Source organism: Mesoplodon bidens, assembly GCF_964165515.1.
Source record: "Mesoplodon bidens genome assembly, chromosome: 2".
Classification (NCBI taxonomy): Eukaryota; Metazoa; Chordata; class Mammalia; order Artiodactyla; family Ziphiidae; genus Mesoplodon; species Mesoplodon bidens.
The window spans coordinates 1,324,519-1,341,473 of NC_138177.1; the positions used below are offsets into that span (position 1 = coordinate 1,324,519).

The 16,955-nt window shown below is 53.7% G+C and overlaps 1 protein-coding gene across 2 annotated transcripts in view; it reads right to left on the bottom strand.

The window, feature by feature from the left end:
* The window catches only part of LGR6 (leucine rich repeat containing G protein-coupled receptor 6), a 97,309-nt gene that overhangs the window by 36,314 nt on the left and 44,040 nt on the right, over positions 1 to 16,955 (bottom strand). Inside the window, exon 5 of one of the 2 annotated variants that reach the window (XM_081218745.1) lies at positions 3 to 218. The exons of the other annotated variant lie outside the window; for it this stretch is intronic. Within the exon in view, the coding sequence (XP_081074871.1) occupies positions 3 to 218 (216 nt within the window). The remainder of the gene's footprint in view (positions 1 to 2; positions 219 to 16,955) is intronic. 2 annotated transcript variants of the gene reach the window in all.

The following is a 16,955-nucleotide window of genomic DNA, read 5'->3' on the forward strand; positions in this document are numbered from 1 at the left end:
ACAGCACCACGAGGCTGGACAGGTTCCGGAAGGCGTAGTCGGGGATGTGGCCTATGCGGTTCAGGGCCAGGGTCACGGCCTGCAGGGCGCGGAGATTGCCGAGGGCCCGGACGGGGATCTCGGTGAGCGCGTTGTCGTCCAGCCACAGGTGGCGGAGGGAGGACAGCCCCTCGAAGCTCTTGTCCGGGACCAGGGAGATGAGGTTGGCATCGAGGCGCCTGGTGGAGAGAGGGGAGGGTCAGTGCTGTGCCAGGGCAGCCTCCGAGGCGCCTGGGAATAAGGGACCCCGGGGTTCGCCTCAGCTCCAAGCCACAGCTTTTGGCCCTTTCCGCCCTGCATTCCCGTCGGTGACCCAAGGCTGGACCCACAGCCCGGTTGTGGACAACAGTGTTCCCCCTGCCACGCTCAAGCTCCTCATCTGGGCCGCGGCTCCCCTGCTCTGGGGACGCTGTTCTCCCCAGCTCCATCCACTCTGAGGCTGGATAACAGAGATGTTCCCACCATGGACACGGGGAGAGCTCCTCCCTGGACGTGGCCAAAGGAAATGCCTCCTCAAAACCACAGGCCGCTCCCTACTGCTCACCCTGCTCCCCGGCTCAAGGGCCCAGGTGTTGGACGGGGCTCCCTGCTTGGCTGATGGCCTACGGGAGGCTCCTGGATGTCAGAACAGGCAGACGGATGGTGGACGGTCCGGTCTGTCCACAGCCAGAGGGTCCACGGCGGCAGAGGACTTCTGGTGTGAGGTCTAGACACTCTTGGCAGCCAGCAGGACAAGGAGACAGCCCATGCCAGCTTTTCACAGCTGTGCCCAAGCCACGAGGTCAGTGACCAGTGTGCCTCCTAGTCCAGGGCTCGGGCTGAAACCCCATCACCCCATGCAGCTGGTCCCACAGGGACGAGACAAGCTGGCCTGTGGCCGTGGATCTGCCCCTGGGCTTTGCTGTCTTGAGGGGCTTTGCACTGATGCTTGGTCCTCTGTGTGGGCAGATGGCACCTATGTCATGGAAACGCCAGCCCTCAACCACACAGGCCCGAAGGCCCCGTCATGCTGACCCTAAGGAAGACTGGGCGGTGGCGGAGGTGCCTTTCTTCCATCCCAGCAGCACGAGCCCACGTGTCGACAGCCGGCAGTGCTCCTGTCTGTTCCCTGAGCCGTTTCACCAGTGTCCCTCCCACCCCTGGGAGAAACCCCCAGGCTCACCAGCAGGGGAGCTGTGGGTGAACAGGCAGACACAGGAGCCTTGGATGGGAGAGCAAACCAACCAGGACAGGCCCCGAAAGCTGCAACTAGGAAAGACCTCCACCCACGTCAGACCTGACCTGACGGCCACAGGCCCTTCAGTGAGTGCCTGTCACTTGGTCACTGTCGTCAGACCCTCGATGGTCTGACTGTGCTGGTGACCTGGGGACCACAGGTGGGAACAGGCTCCAAGAGCCTTCCCAGGATGGCCTGGTTCGGAAGGCCAGGGTGGGGCCTGGAATCTGTTTCTAAAGAGTGCCCTAGATGTTTCTATGCACAGACAGTTTGGAAAGTGCTGGATAAGCATCGGCCACAAAGAGGACGGTGTCCCCGCCCTTCACAACTCAGTGGGAAGGTCGGAAGACGTTCCAGCGCGGTGCGATGGCTGGGGAGGCATTAGGAGTGGCCTCAGGTGGAGGTGATGTGACGTGGAGACCTGGCCGACTAGGAGGAATCAGCCAGTGGAGGAGGGCGGCGTGTGGGAAAGAAAGAGAGCATCTTGCAGGGGATGCAAGCAGCCAGGCCCAGGCGGGGCTTCAGGAAGGGCAAGGGGAAGCCGGAGGGAGCAGGGCTGGAGCTTGAGGGCCCTGCGAGCGGTTCTGTGCTCTGTGTCAGGGAAACGGGGAGCCGGGGGGGGGCTGTAAACAAAGAAGGACGTGGCCAGGTTTCTGGTGCTGAGGAGGGGCCAGCCTGGAGGCGGGCAGATGGACGAAAAGACAGGTGCTCGGCACAAGACCATGCCCAGAAAGGGACAGGCACGTCCGTGGGAGCTCGAGGGGTGAGCTGGACCACTGCAGGGTCCAGACCCCAAAGGGTCCTCTCCTGAAGGAGCCCCTGTTGCCCTGACCGGGGATGTCATGGTGCCGGCCTGGCAAGCTCCCTGGCACGGGATCGCCCCCGGCAGTTCTAGGAGCCTTTAGCATCCCCTGCAAAGCACCCCGCACGGGACACCCCTTCACCTCACCCCCACCTGCCCCGTGTGCCATCACAGACCCTCGGAGGCAGCACCTGAAGCCTCATCCTCATACAGTCGGAGGCCCCGTTTACCAAGCGTGCACTTGCTATGTTCCGGGGCACTGTATGTATCACGTCATTTAATTTTTTCACAGCCTGTGAGGTTCACATTTTGCAAATGAGAAAAATGAGGTACAGACAGGCTGAGTTCCTTGCGGTAAGTCACACGTCTGGGAAGTGGTGAAGCTGGGGTTCGAGCTCAGGCATCCAGCTCCAGGTAACACACCTCTAACCGTCGTGCTGCACCGCCAGCACGCTCCTGCGCCCACGCGCCTCGCCGATCCCTGCGCCAACCTGGAGCTCCTCCCTCTGCCCCACCCACCATCTCCCGCACCCCGCACTCACACACCGCCTCTCCACCCCATCGAGCAGGCTTGGCCACACCGGCTCCGTCATGCCTCCCCCGCCCCCGCCGCCCCTGGCCCCAGGCATCAGTGGTGCAGATCGTCCTCCGGCAGTGTGGTCCACAGACCGTAAGCTCAGCACCACCGGGGAGCTGGTCGGAAAGGCAGAGTCTGAGGCCCCATCCCGGACTTTCTGGGTCAGAACCTGAATTCTAACCTGACTCCCAGGTCATCGGTTGGGTCGTAAGCACATTAATGTCTCCCAAGCACCGAGCCAGGCCTTCCAGAGCTTCTGACGCTCTGGTCAGCGGCAGGGACAGCTGGACGGGAGAGGGAGCCTGAATGGGGAGCCAGACGTTTCGTCCTGTGGTCAGTGCTCGGCTGGCCCTGGGGCCTTGCTCTGGGGTTCAGTCACCCATCACTCCAGGCCCCGGGCTCCAGCACCCCCTCCTGGGTAAGTCATCTCCCACACCCTCCACGACACACCGTTCACAGACAGCAGTGTCCTCAAATAAACAGGGGAGCGACTCCCCAGCCTGGGGCTGGCCGAGCCGCCAGTGGCCTGAGGGGACCCGGACAGACCTTCCTACCAGGCGTGGTCTTGCTCTGACACCCGTTCCACCGCGGTGAGGCTCTCACCCTCACCTCGCTCCCGTCCACAGAGACCCCAGCAGATGTCCGGAGGCTCCTCATGGGCCTGGGGAGACCCCCAGTGGGGCAGCACCTTGGCCCCAGCTTTCCCAGAGACCATGGGTGGGAAGCTGAGCCCTGAGTCCCACTTAGACCACATAGACCGCAGCCCCACAAATGGCCTTAAGGAAGGTAGGATTTAGGCCAGGACAGTGGCGGGTGGGGCTCATGAATGAGGGCCTCAGGCAGGGGGACACAGGGCCAGTGTGGATGGGCAGCGGGCATGACTTCATACTCCCTTAGGAGGTCAAATCCATAAGCCCCCCCTCCCCGTGGGACACGGGGGGTCGGGTGGGGCTGCAGCCTGGCTCTCGGCCGCTGCCTTTCCAGGGAGCCTGGGTCCCCGAGGCAGGGGTGCTCCCCCTCCAGTGACAACCACGACCCCGCAGTGTCATTGCTCCCACTTACGAGCCCTTGTCCTAGGCCAGGTCGGTACCAGGCATGTGATCGGCATCCTGGCAGCAATGCCACGAGGGGCTCTGAGCACGTGTTTCACAGAGGGACCAAGGTCACTAGAGAGCTGGGGTTCCACCCAGGTGTCTGAGCCCAAATCCACGTGCCTCACCCCCTGCGACACCGGTCCTGGAGTTGTGAGCAGGGTGAGCACCTGAGCGCCCGGGGAAGCGTCCCACTGAAGGACAGAGGACAGAGGCGGGAAGCCAGACGCGAGCCGGGGCTGGGGCCGGGCAGGGGGACGGCCGTCACTCGGTGAGCTCGGCGTCCGGGAGCTGCCTCTGTGTGCATACGTGGTGAGCACACACGTGTGGCCTCACACACACCTGCGCCCGCTTTCACAGGTCACCACGGCCCTGATTAGTCCTGCTGCTGCGTTGGGTGCAGCCCAGGGCAGGAGGGCTGAGAAGGGCCACCTCTCCCTGGTCGGCTCTCCCATTCGCAGGGAAGGGCTGGGCTGGACCAGGGAGAACACCCCGCCTCCGTCCACAGCTCACAGGCTTCAGGCGCCGTAGGCGGGGTGGGGGGGGCGGTGGGGGGGTGCTGGGAGCAGAGGAAGTGTCTGCAGCACCTCCCACCCTGCCCGATGCTTGGGGACAGGGACGTGCCGAAGGGGGAATCCAGCAAACTGGCAAGTGTTGGAGCTGGGACAGTCGCGGGTGAGGTCGGTCAGGCCTGAGCCTGCGTCTGGGCGGGCCTGGCACAGGTGGGCTCAGTGTGGGCCATGGACCCAGGGCAGCAGGGCTGGATTTCCCACACAGTGATCCATGTTGCCCACTTAAATTTGAATTTCGTGTAAATAACAAATCGTTTTTTCTATAAGTAGGTCCCATGCAATATTTGGGACATTGCCCAGTTAAATTTGAATTTCCAATAAACAGGAATAACCTTTTAGAATAAGTAGGTCCTGTGCAGTATCTGCACTTTATGTGGCAGCTCTCACCCTGGGGGCGTCCTGTGAGCATGGACTTGGCCAGCAGGCGGATCTAGTCACAAATCCCTCATTTAACCTGTTGGGCTGGTCTCCTCAGCTGTACACACTGACTCCCCACCCATCCGAGACTACTTGGAGGCTAAATGCACACGAAACGCACAGCTCAGAGGCTGCCCGCAGCTGCCTCTCTAACAGGGAGGCTGTGCAGAGGGGCAGAGGGGCCCAGGGAGGAGCTCGGCACCTGGCGACCTCAGGTCCTCCTGAGGCGTCGGCTGGGAGGACAAAGCCCCCTTTTAGGTGGGTCCCCAAGGCGCCCAGAGAGGAGTGGGGAGGGGGACGAGAGGAAACGGAGTGGCACCGGCTTCCACTCCCCCTGCCCCTCTCCTGTGTGGGGCGGCCCCCTGCCCCCAGCAACCTCTAGCCCCTGGGGACCCTCCTGCAGCCCCTGCCCAGCCCCTGGCAGGCCGGGTGTCCTCCAAGCATCCCCCACCCCTCAGTTTGGGTTCCGGCTCCCGGGTCCCGTGCTTGAGGGTGGGCGGGGGGCCCCCTGCTCTGGAGGTGGCAGCTGAGGAGCTGGTCCAGCTCTCCGGCAGGGAAGAAGAGGGCAGTTATGCCACGGAGCCCTGGAGTAAAGCCAATAGCCCGAGCTCCCACGGGGGCTGGGCTCCGCTCCCCAGGAGGCTGCTGGCCAGCAGGCACCTCACAGGCCAGCCTGGGCCTGCCTGGGCCCTGGGGAAGCCGCTGAGCCTCTCCAGAGCCAAACGGCTCCCCGCGCTCCCCCAGGAGGCCCGGAGGGAGGGCTGGGCCCCTGCTCTCCAAGCCCCGCAGGCTCAGGCAGCGGCCTGGTCCCACTGACAGAATGGGAGGGTGGAGAGACCCCAGCTGGGAGCCAGTGACAGCAGAAGAGATGGAGCTGGGACCTTGCTCAGTGACAGTGACAGTGACAGAGACCGGAAGAGCTGGGGTGTAGACGCAGATCCTGTTCCCTCAGAGCTTGAAGGAGCCGTCTGCCCCACTCAGCTCACCAGAAGGGCCAGGAGCCCAGAGAAGGAGAGAGAAATGCCTGAAGCGGGTAAGCGGCAGGGCTTGACTCAAGCTTAAGGCTTCTTTCCACCAGCCTGGGTCCCTATAAGGACTGCACCTGTCTGAGCTGCAGGAGGCACATTCCTATTTGGAGACCAAGGTCGCTTACAGCCCGCAGAGCACTAGATTGACTGAACAGACCCTCTCTGGACTTTCTTTCTCTAACCCTTCCTATGTACTACCCAATCTTAGTCAAACTCAAGACAGAGGGACAGATTCGGGGCTCCTAGTGGACCACCAGCTGATCCACTTGTTGTCACCAGGTATCCACTCAAAAGGGATCAGGCATGGTACCTGCTCTCTGAGCGCAGTCCCCAGGGAGGGTCCCCTGGTCTATTCTGCTCCAGTGGCTGCAGGGTCTCTCCAACTCTGAGCCACGCCACGTGGAGGACCAGCGGTTGTGGAACACAGCCCTTGGGAGCGGAGAGGGACTGACACCCCTGAGGACCAGCGGGCCCAACAGAGAAGATGAAAAAGAAAGGTGAAAGAAGGTGAAAATAGAAAGAAAGCAGCCACTTTGGACCCGGTGACCCTGTGCACGAGGCAGCCACTGACACCGGGGGACCGCCGTGAAGGTGAGGGCTCGGGGACAGACTGGCACCTGCTGAGCCGCAAGGATGTGCCTAGGCCTCCCGCAGGCAGTGGGCCCCAGACTCCCACATCAACACCGCCACCAGTGCCGGCCTCCAGCCTCCAGCCTCAGCGGGAGGGCGTGGGGCTCCCAGGGGGTAGGCTTGGCGGAAGGGCTGGTCCACCTGGGCACCAAGCAGACACAACCAGCTGTCGCCCAGGTATCTCTACACACAGACACTCCCCGCTCCCTGGGAGACCGCAGCCTGCAGGCCCCAGGGGGCCTGTGCGCTCTCCCAGGGCTCTCACAAGCCACTACTGCAGCCCCCCAACCACCAGGCTCCCCAGGTGCCCCTCATCACAGGAGTCTCAGTTCAGCCAGTAAGCGTCAGTCCCTTAGTCCTCGATTTCATCGGAGCGGATGAACTTCAATCCCGATGGACTGAGACATTCCACCCAATGGAGTGCACGGAACACACTAAGCGCTCATCAGCGCCGACGGCCAGGCCAGCCTCGGCTCCGGGCTCCAGCATGAGCTGCACACAACCCCTCTCTGGAGAAGCTCTTAGACTATTTATTATTTAATGAAGCAACACGAAAACCTCAGCCAGCGTTTCCTGAGAGCTACTCATCACCAGGCGCGCTAGTATTTCACATACACTTGCATATTGAACCTCCACCCCAGCCCTGTGGAGTTGGAAGCTCGACCTTCTCACCTTGCCTGCAGGAAAGCGGGCTCAGAGGTGAAACCGTGCTTCTGACTCCAAAGTCTGTGGCTCCAAACCCACAGTTGGTACTTGGTCAAGTGAGCCTGTGGAAAACACTCTGCAGCTGGGACCCGCCTGATGCCTGTGGGAAATCCAGTAAGGCCTCACAGAGGAGGTGACATTTGAGCTGGTTCCCAGGGGAGGAGTCTTCTGAAGGGCGAGGGGGCGGGGCCTCTGGTCCCCTCTGAGACAGCTGGTCCGCAGGGGCACCTGCGGCTCTCGACCACCTGAAGGGAGGCTGGTGCCACTGAGGAACGGAGCCTCTATGTTTATTTCATTTTAATTGACACACGTGCCTAGCATTCCGTAGAGGCTTCAGGCAGCCAACCCCACCCCCGTGGCCCACAAGCACTTCAGGACGATTAAAATTTTACCACTTGGGCCTCCCTGGTGGTGCAGTGGTTGAGAGTCCGCCTGCCGATGCAGGGGATGCGGGTTCGTGCCCCGGTCCGGGAGGATCCCATATGCCGCGGAGCGGCTGGGCCCGTGAGCCATGGCTGCTGAGCCTGCGCGTCCGGAGCCTGTGCTCCGCAACGGGAGAGGCCACAGCGGTGAGAGGCCCGCGTACCGCACAAAAAAAAAAAAAAAAAAATTTTACCACTTGGACACTATTCCTTTTTTAAAGAATGGAAGTTGCTGATAGTGTTTTTAGAAATCTGGCAGACATTATTAGGTAGCCTTTTAATTTCAATGGAGATTATAGCTTTTTGAGAGAAACTTCTGGAACTGGGACACAGACGTGGAATGCAGGGAGCTCTGGGAAGGAGGATGGGAAGGATGCTCAGTGTAGGCGGGAGGAAGGCCAAGGCCAGCTCTGGACTTTTGACCATCACCACGCTCTTCTCTGATCACACGGGAAGACCCCTGGGGGCATGGGCTGTGGCCTCTCCCTGCAACTTGCCAAGTGGGCATTCGACCTGTGTGGCTTTTGTTTGTTTTGATGGAGTTCTGAGCACTTCCAGCACTGTTCATAGGACCGCCTACCGAGAAGAGACCAGTCACAGGGTGAGAGCTGAAAGGGACCCCCGCAACCAAGGAGGAAAGGGGTCAAGGACGGTCAAGGTCACAGAGTAAAGAGGGCAGAGCCAAAGAAGGCGGTTGGCATGGAGCCAGCTTCCCTTCCCTCCTGCCCTGGCCCACTGGGGAGCATACGGCACTCACCCTTCTCTGCCCCACAGACAGGGCCCGGTTTAGACTCCCAGAGACCCCAAGGGGACAGCCACTCCTGCCCCGCGTCATGGCCAAGGTCTCGTGAAGAGCTGGGGTCCCAATGCCCGGCCTCCCAGGGTGTGCACGACGCTGAGTCCAGAAATGAAAACTCTTGGGGGTTGGAACCCCGAGCACCCCAGCGGGAGGAAGCGTCCTAAAGTGACGGACAGCGTCGGGGGGCGGAGCGGACGCTGGTGTCTAGGCCCCCAGAAGCTTAAAGTCGAGCTTTGCTGCAGGGGCAGGGGTGGGGGTACAGGAGATGGAGCCTTAATTAATCTGTGTCCCCCCAGCGGAGGGGAGGGTTAGGGCAACACCGCTCACCGCCTCTCCCCACACAGGAAAGTCTGCGTCTGTCGGAGGACTGTGGTTTCATTAGCTCTGATTTATGTCACCTAATGAGATCCTTCCCCTCTTGCTGTCAGCCTCTCAGCAGATCAAAGGGAGGATATTAAGACAAAGCCAATTCCAACCGGTCCTCTGAGCTCTGCTGAGGCTGGAGCCACCCTTCCCCTCCACCCACCAGGAGAGTGATGGATGGGCGAGAACCCCAGGAGCAGAGAGAGCTTCCTTTGTGTACATCAAAGGTGACACCTGAGCCTCCCTCCAGGCTATTCCGCGTGTTTAATCGGCACTAACATATAAGAATAATTACCTGCCCTCCATGGGGGAGGCAGGGAGGATCCTCCGTGTGCAGCCTTTACCAGCTTCCCCTGAAGACACAGACCTACAGATCTGGGCAGAAGGCCAGCCCTGTGGGTGACAGTCCCAGAATCCGGGGTGGGGACTCCGAAAGGCACCCATCCACGCCCCCGCCTCCCGCCGCTGGATTCCAGACAGCAGGCTGGCTTCGGTGGGCCTTCCTGGGCCGTCTGAGAGGCGTTAGCCTGTCCTGTGGCTGCCTGGGGCCAGGGCGCCTGCCCTCGGTAAGGAGTGCTATGGCCGGTGGGGGAAGAGGCAGACGACCCCTCCAGGGAGGGGCAGAGATGTCCGCGGTCCAGGAACACGAGCAACACCCCAGTGTCTTAAAGGCCACCCCACCAGACTCTGTAGTAACAGGTGCCATGGAAAAGGGTGCCGTGGGGGATGGAAGAAAGACGCCGGTTCTGCGTCCCTAACCCAGGGTCCGGTCGTCCCTCCTCCCGAGGGCCCCTGGCTCCCCGTGGACCAGTGTGGAAGCCAGGAGGCCACAGCTGCGTGGGGTCAGTCCTTTCCCCCCAGCCCCTACCTCCCGCCCCTCCACCGACCCCTCTGTCTGTCCACCCATCCGTCTGTCTGTCCACCCACCCATCCACTCACACAGACTAGAGAACCACCCCCATGTTCTGGGCTTGTCTTCCTCCTGCTCAGTCACCTACGGCTTCCAGCCAACCCCGAGCTCTTTAGCTTGGGCTTCAAGAGCCTGTCCCCGGAATGACTCTCCCATCCGCCTCGTTTCTCAGAAGGGCCCCCCATTCTCCACTTCATCTGGGAAGCATGCCTCTCTCCCCCCACTTCCCGTCCCGAGTGCGTGGTTTATTCACCTCTGCACCTCTGTAAAGGCCGGTGCCCTTCCTTGCACTAGGCCCCCCTCCTCCCCCTCGGGGGCCCCCGACGCCCATCACCTCTTCGGATTTCACGGATTGACCTGTGAGCACCCCGCACCTCCACCCGCGCTGAAGCTGACACGGGAGACTAGCCATAGGCCTCTCCCCTGGCCCAGGAGACAGGTCAGATACTCCAGTAGTTCCCAGTTAAAACAGCGGAAAATGTAACCACCTTCCCACTACGACACCTATGGAGACACAGAAAAAGACGAAATCTTAGACCTTGACCAGAAGCAACACTTAACCAGAATCTGACATCAATGCTGGCCCCGAGGTCAGTGGAACTGAGGAAAACAGCCAGGAGTGAGTGGTTTTCATCTGGTTTGCTCTGTGAAACAGGGGAGCCCCTGCCTTAGACGGAAGGCGGAAGGCACGTCCCCCCTTGCCCGTTTCTTCGGAATCGCGTTCCAGAAAACTGCACAGCCGCCTCCCCTGACTGTGTGAGCAACGCGTTTCCAGGCAGCCAGGGCTCCAGCCCCCACAGCACCCCAATCCCCACTTCTGTGTCCACTCAGAGACCCCGATTCCCGAAAACAACACGGCAGGAGGGAGGGGCGGGGGGCGGCGGCACCTGCATCCTGGGAGGCCAGGGCCACCGCGCAGGAGGACAGCCTGAGTCAGGCATCTTGAGACAAAGCACTTCTGGCCGTGGCTCCACGGTGGCATCACTTGCGGAGCTGGTAAACCTCTGGTGCTTGGGCCGGACGCAGAACGCCTGAGTCGTCGGTTCAGGGTGGAGCCTAAGCATAGCGTCATTTAACATTTCCTCTGGTGTGTCTAATGTTCAGCCGGGGGGCAAACCTTCACACCATGCAGTCCTCTGTGCAGTCCTTGGCCCAGGGAATCAGAGAACCACCCACTGGGTGAAGTGGAGGCTTCCACGCGGGACACCAGAGCTATGAGCCCCTGCTGAGGTGCTGAACACCGGCCTGGGGATCACACACACCGACCTGCTTCCCATCCGTGTATCTGAGAAGCTAACTGAAACGGCCCCGGACGATGGAGAGCCAAACCAGGGGGAATCCATGTTGCCACCTGGTGACAAACACCACGTCCCGATGAGATGCTGTCTCCTTAAAGATCAGGGGAAGCAGGACTCAAAGGGACATTCGTAAACCCATGGCCACAGCACGAGGACAGCAGCCAAAAGGGGGAAGCAATCCAACCGCCCACCACCGGATGATGGGTAAACAAAATGTGAACATACACACAGTGGACTAGTATTCAGCCCTCAGAAGGAAGGAAGTTCGGACACCTGCTACTACGTGGATGAACCTTGAAGACATGATGCTGAGTGAAATCAGCCAGACACAAAAGGACAAATACTGTGCAATGCCACTGACATGAGGTCCCTAGAGTAAAAATTCAGAGACGGAGAGAGGAAGGGTGGGGGCCAGGGGCTGGGTCGGGGGCTGGGGAGTGACTGCTTAACAGGCGCAGAGTTTCAGTTTTGCAGGACGGAGGGAGGTCTGGGGATGGATGGTGGGGGCAGTGACACAGTGGTGTGATGCACTTAATGCCACTCAACTGCACACTTGACTATGATTAAGATGGAACACTTTATGTTATATAGATTTAACCACGATTTTTTTGTTTTTTGTTTTAAATTTTTATTGGCGTATAGTTGATTTACAATGTTGTGTTAGTTTCAGGTGTACAGCAAAGTGCATCAGTTATACGTATACATACATCCACTCTTTTTTAGATTCTTTTCCCATGTAGGTCATTACAGAGTATTGAGTAGAGTTCCCTGTGCTATACAGCAGGTCCTTATTAGTTACCTATTTTATATATAGTAGTGTGTATATGTCAATCCCAATCCCCCAATTTATCCCCCCCTTAGCCCCTGGTATCCGTAAGTTTGTTTTCTACATCTGTGACTCTATTTCTATTTTGTAAATAAGTTCATTTGTACCACAGTATTGATAGTTTGTGTATAACCACATTTTTTTAAATAAAATTTTTTAAAAGAGAAAGGAAGAAGTTTAAAGCAACATTTTTTTTAAATTCTGAAGAACATGAACATGATAATAGCATCCTGAAACCCAGGAAAAGATTAAATCTCTAAAAATAATTTATTACTAGAATGAGAATAAAAACATCCTCAGTAAGGTACAGGAAATGATGAGGTCAGTGGAACAGGAGCAGACACGCATAGGAGAGAAAAGGCGGAGGCGCAGGAACAACAGCACAAAACGGGGAAAAGAAAGGTAAACTTCAAAGACACATTGAAATGTGAGCGGAGCTGGGTGGGCAGGGAAGTTGCAGGAAGGGAAAGTTGAAAGAGCAAAATTAGAACATGCGTCCCAGGTGAGAGTGAGCGGAACCAGCACCACAGAGAGTTAATCGGCCGTGAGAACAGGATGGGACGCTGCCCCTGACGTCGCAACACAGGTCAGAACAACGAGACCAAATTCATGAAAACAGAGATCAGACGAGCAGGAGAGAGAATTAAATCTGAACTTGAGAACTGCAGGTATTCAGAAGATTAACCCACAACGAACGGAGCAGAAGCACAACACAGCTATAATTTAAAAAAAATTCTTTGAGGCTGGGCTTCCCTGGTGGCGCAGTGGTTGAGAGTCCGCCTACCGATGCAGCGGCCACGGGTTCGTGCCCCGGTCCGGGAGGATCCCACATGCCGCGGAGCGGCTGGGCCCGTGAGCCATGGCCGCTGAGCCTGCGCGTCCGGAGCCTGTGCTGCACAGTGGGAGAGGCCACAGCAGTGAGAGGCCCGCGTACCGCAAAACAAAAAAAAAATTGTATTTTATAAATGTTTACTGTGTTCCAGGCAAACTGAAGAAAAAGTGATTCATACCCAGACACATTCTGGCTAAACTTTAAATTGTAAAGATAAAGGGAAAAACTTCCATAAGCATTCATAAGGAAGACACATGCTATCCTCTAAGGAAAAAATGATGAGGGCAACCTCCGAATTTTCTGGCACACCACATGCCAGGGGAAAAATTGAGCTACGTCGACAGGATTCTGAGAAAAATACATAATGATCCATGAATCTTATATCCAGTTATTTTGACAATTATATGTGAAGTCCACAAAAATATATTCTCAAATATGTAAGGGATCAGAAAATGTACTGAATGGGATTTTTGGGGGCCGGAGTTAGGTGTAGCCTCATAAAATAAAACTAAAGGCCATGTTATAAAACAAATAGATGAGCAAAATATAGCAGAAAAATGGACGGGAACTTTCCTTATCAAACATTAAAATACCAAAAAAGAAAAAATAAAACAAAACCCCAAACATGAAAATACCTAATTAAACAACTATTTGAGCTTATAAATAAGTACAGCAAGATTGTAGGATTCAAGATCAATACACAAAAATCAACTGTACTTCTACACACTTGCAATGACCAATCCAAAAGTGAAATTGAGAAAACAATTCATCTTTAGCAAGTGGTGTTGGCAAAGCTGGATAGCCGCATGTAAATCAGTGAAGTTAGAACTCTCCCTCACACCATACACAAAAATAAACTCAAAATGGCTTAAAGACTTAAATATAAGACATGACACCATAAAACTTCTAGAAGAGAACACAGGCAAAACATTCTCTGACATACACCGGACCAATGTTTTCTTAGGCCAATCTCCCAAGGTAACTGAAATAAAAGCAAAAATAAACAAATGGGACCTAATCAAACACACAAGTTTTGCACAGTGAAGGAAACCATAAACAAAACAAAAGGACAATTTACAGACTGGGAGAAAACATTTGCAAACGATGCAGTTGACAAGGGCTTAAATTCCAAAATATACAAAGAGCTCATACAACTCCGTAACAAAAAAACAAACAACCCAATCAAAAAATGAGCAGACATTTCTCCAAAGAAGACATACAGATGGCCAACAGGATGTGAAAAGATGCTCAACATCGCTAATTATTAGAGCAGCAGTCCCCAACATTTTTGGCACCAGGGACCAGTTTCATGGAAGACAATTTTTCCACGGACGGGGGGATGGTCCAGGTGGTAATATGAGCGATGGGGAGCGGCAGATGAAGTTTCACTCGCTCGCCCACCGCTCACCTCCTGCTGTGCGGTCCAGTTCCTAACAGGCCGCAGACCAGTACTGGTCCGTGGCCCTGGGGGTCAGGGACCCCTGTATTAGAGAAATGCAAATAAAAACTACAATGACGTATCACCTCACACCGGTCAGAATGGCCATCATTAAAATGTCTACAAACAATAAATGCTGGAGAGGGTGTGGAGAAAAGGGAGTCCTCCTACACTGTTGGTGGGAATGTAAATTGGTGCAGCCACTGTGGAGAACAGTATGGAGGTTCCTCAAAAAACTAAAAATAGAACTACCATATGACCCAGCAATCCCACTCCTGGGCATATACCTGGACAAAACCTTAATTTGAAAAGATACATGCACCCCTATGTTCATAGCAGCACTATTCACAATAGCCAAGACATGGAAACAACCTAGATGTCCATCAACAGATGAATGGATAAAGAACATGTGGTATATATACACAATGGAATACTACTCAGCCATAAAAAAGAATGAAATAATGCCATTTGCAGCAACATGGATGGACCTAGAGATTATCATACTAAGTGAAGTAAGTCAGAGACAAATATCATATGATGTCACTTATATGTGGAATCTAAAATATGATACAAATGAACTTATTTACAAAACAGAAACAGACTCACAGACAAAGAAAACAAACTTATGGTTACCAAAGGGGAAAGGAAGGGGGGATAAATTAGGAGTTTGGGATTAACATATACAAACTACTATATATAAAATAAATAAACAATAAGGAACTACTGTATAGCACAAGGAACTATATGCAATATCTTGTAATAACCTATTATGAAAAAGAATATATATATGCATATATATATGTATAACAATCATTTGCTGTACACAAGAAACTAATACAACATTGTAAATCAACTATATTTCAATAAAAAAAACAATTCAATTTACAATAACATCAATGCAAATAGGAATAAATTTAACAAAAAGTACAAAGTCTATACTTTGAAAACCATAAAACATTGTTGAAAGAAATTAAAGAATATCTAAATACATGAAAAGACATATTCATGGACTGTTAAAATGGCAACACTCACCAAACTGATCTATAGATTCAACACAACCGCTATCAAACTCCCAGTGTCCCCCCTTCTTTTTTTGCAGAAATTGCCAAGCAAATCCTAAAAATCCATATGGAAGTGCAAGGGAGCCAGAACAGTCAAAACAATCATGAAACAGAAAAACCAAGTTGGATGACTCACACTTCCTGATTTCAAAACTTACTACAAAAGTACAGTCATCAACACTGGATGGTGTAGGGACTTCCCTGGTGGTGCAGTGGTTAAGACTCCGAGCTCCAGGGGCCCGGGTTCAATCCCTGGTCAGCGAACTAGATCTCACATGCATGACGGAACCAAGGAGCACGACTGCCGCAACTAAGACCCAGTGCAACCTAATTAATTAATTAATTAATTAATTAATTAAAAAAAAAAAGACTGGATGGTCTATAAGGATAGACGTATAGGTCAACTGAATAGAACTGAGAATCCAGAAATACATTCATACATTTATGGAAAACTGATTACAAACAAGGATGCTAAGACAATTCAATGGGTGAAAGAACAGTCTTTTCAAAAAACAGCCTTTGGGGTGATGAAATGGTTCGTTGAACTCTCCATCTGCATGCAAAAGAATGAAATTGGACCTCTATCTCACACCTTATACAAAAATGGACTCAAAACAGATCAAAGACCCAAAACTATAAAACTCTTAGAGGAAAACGTACCTATAAATCTTCCTGACCTTGGATTAGGCAATAGTTTCTTAAACAAAACAACAAAAGAATGGAGAAAAGAAAAAGAAAGAAAGAAAACACAGATAAATTGGACTTCATCAAAATTTAAAACTTTTGTTCTTTAAAGGACACTATCAAGAAAATGAAAAGACAAGACTCAGAATGGGAGAAGATATATGCAAATCATACATCCGGTAAGGGACTTGTATCTGGAATATTTAAAGAACTGTTACAAATCAACAATAGAAAAGGACAATCCAGTTTTAAAATAGGCAACGGATCAGAACAGAGATTTCTCCAAACAAGATACACAAATGGGCAATAAGCACATGAGAACATGCTCAACACCATCAGTCACTAGCATGTGTAAATAAAAACCACAACGAGACACCACTTCACACCCACGGGGAAACTATAATTACAAAGACAGTACCAAGTGTGGACAGGGACATAGAGACATTGCTGGCGGGAAGGTGAGACGCTGCAGCCACCTAGGAAGATAGTTTGGCAGGTCTTCAAATGGTTGTCTATAGAGTTACCATGTGACCCAGCAATTTCACTCCTGGTTATACACCTGAGAGAACTGAAAACACATCCACACAAATGTTCAATTATTCACAATAACCAAAAAGTGAAAACCACCTAACATCTACCAACTGGTAACAGGTAGACAGATCGTGGTCTATCCACACAACAGAATATTATTCAGCCGTCAAAAGGAATGAAGTACTGATAGATCCACGAATACACACCTGGGTAAATCCTGACAACATGCAAAGTGAAAGAAGCCAGACACAAAAAGCTACGTTTTGTATGATTCCATTTATAGGAAATGTCCAGAATAGGCAAATGCAGAGAGACAGAAAGTAGATTAGAGGTCTCAGGGGCTGGGGTGTGGGGAGCGGAGATGGGGAGTGACAGACAGCTCACAGGGATGGGTTTCTTCTGGGGAGATGAGAATGTGCTGGAATTAGAGGGTGCTAATGGCTGCACAAGTTTGTAAACATGCTAAGAACACTCAACTGTCTAGTTTTAAAGGGTGAATCTTATGCTGCGAATTACATCTCAAATTTTAAAAGTACTTAAAGCTAAAACAATTACCCCAGTGCTAGGTTAGTACAGTCTCGAAGGAACAATAAACCAGGCCCCAACACAATTTGTAAAGATTAGCACATCATGAAGGAAGCGTGTGTTTGTGCGGGTATGTGGTTTCAGAGAGAAATGCAGACATGTTAACAAGCATCGCGTCTGGGTGGTAGA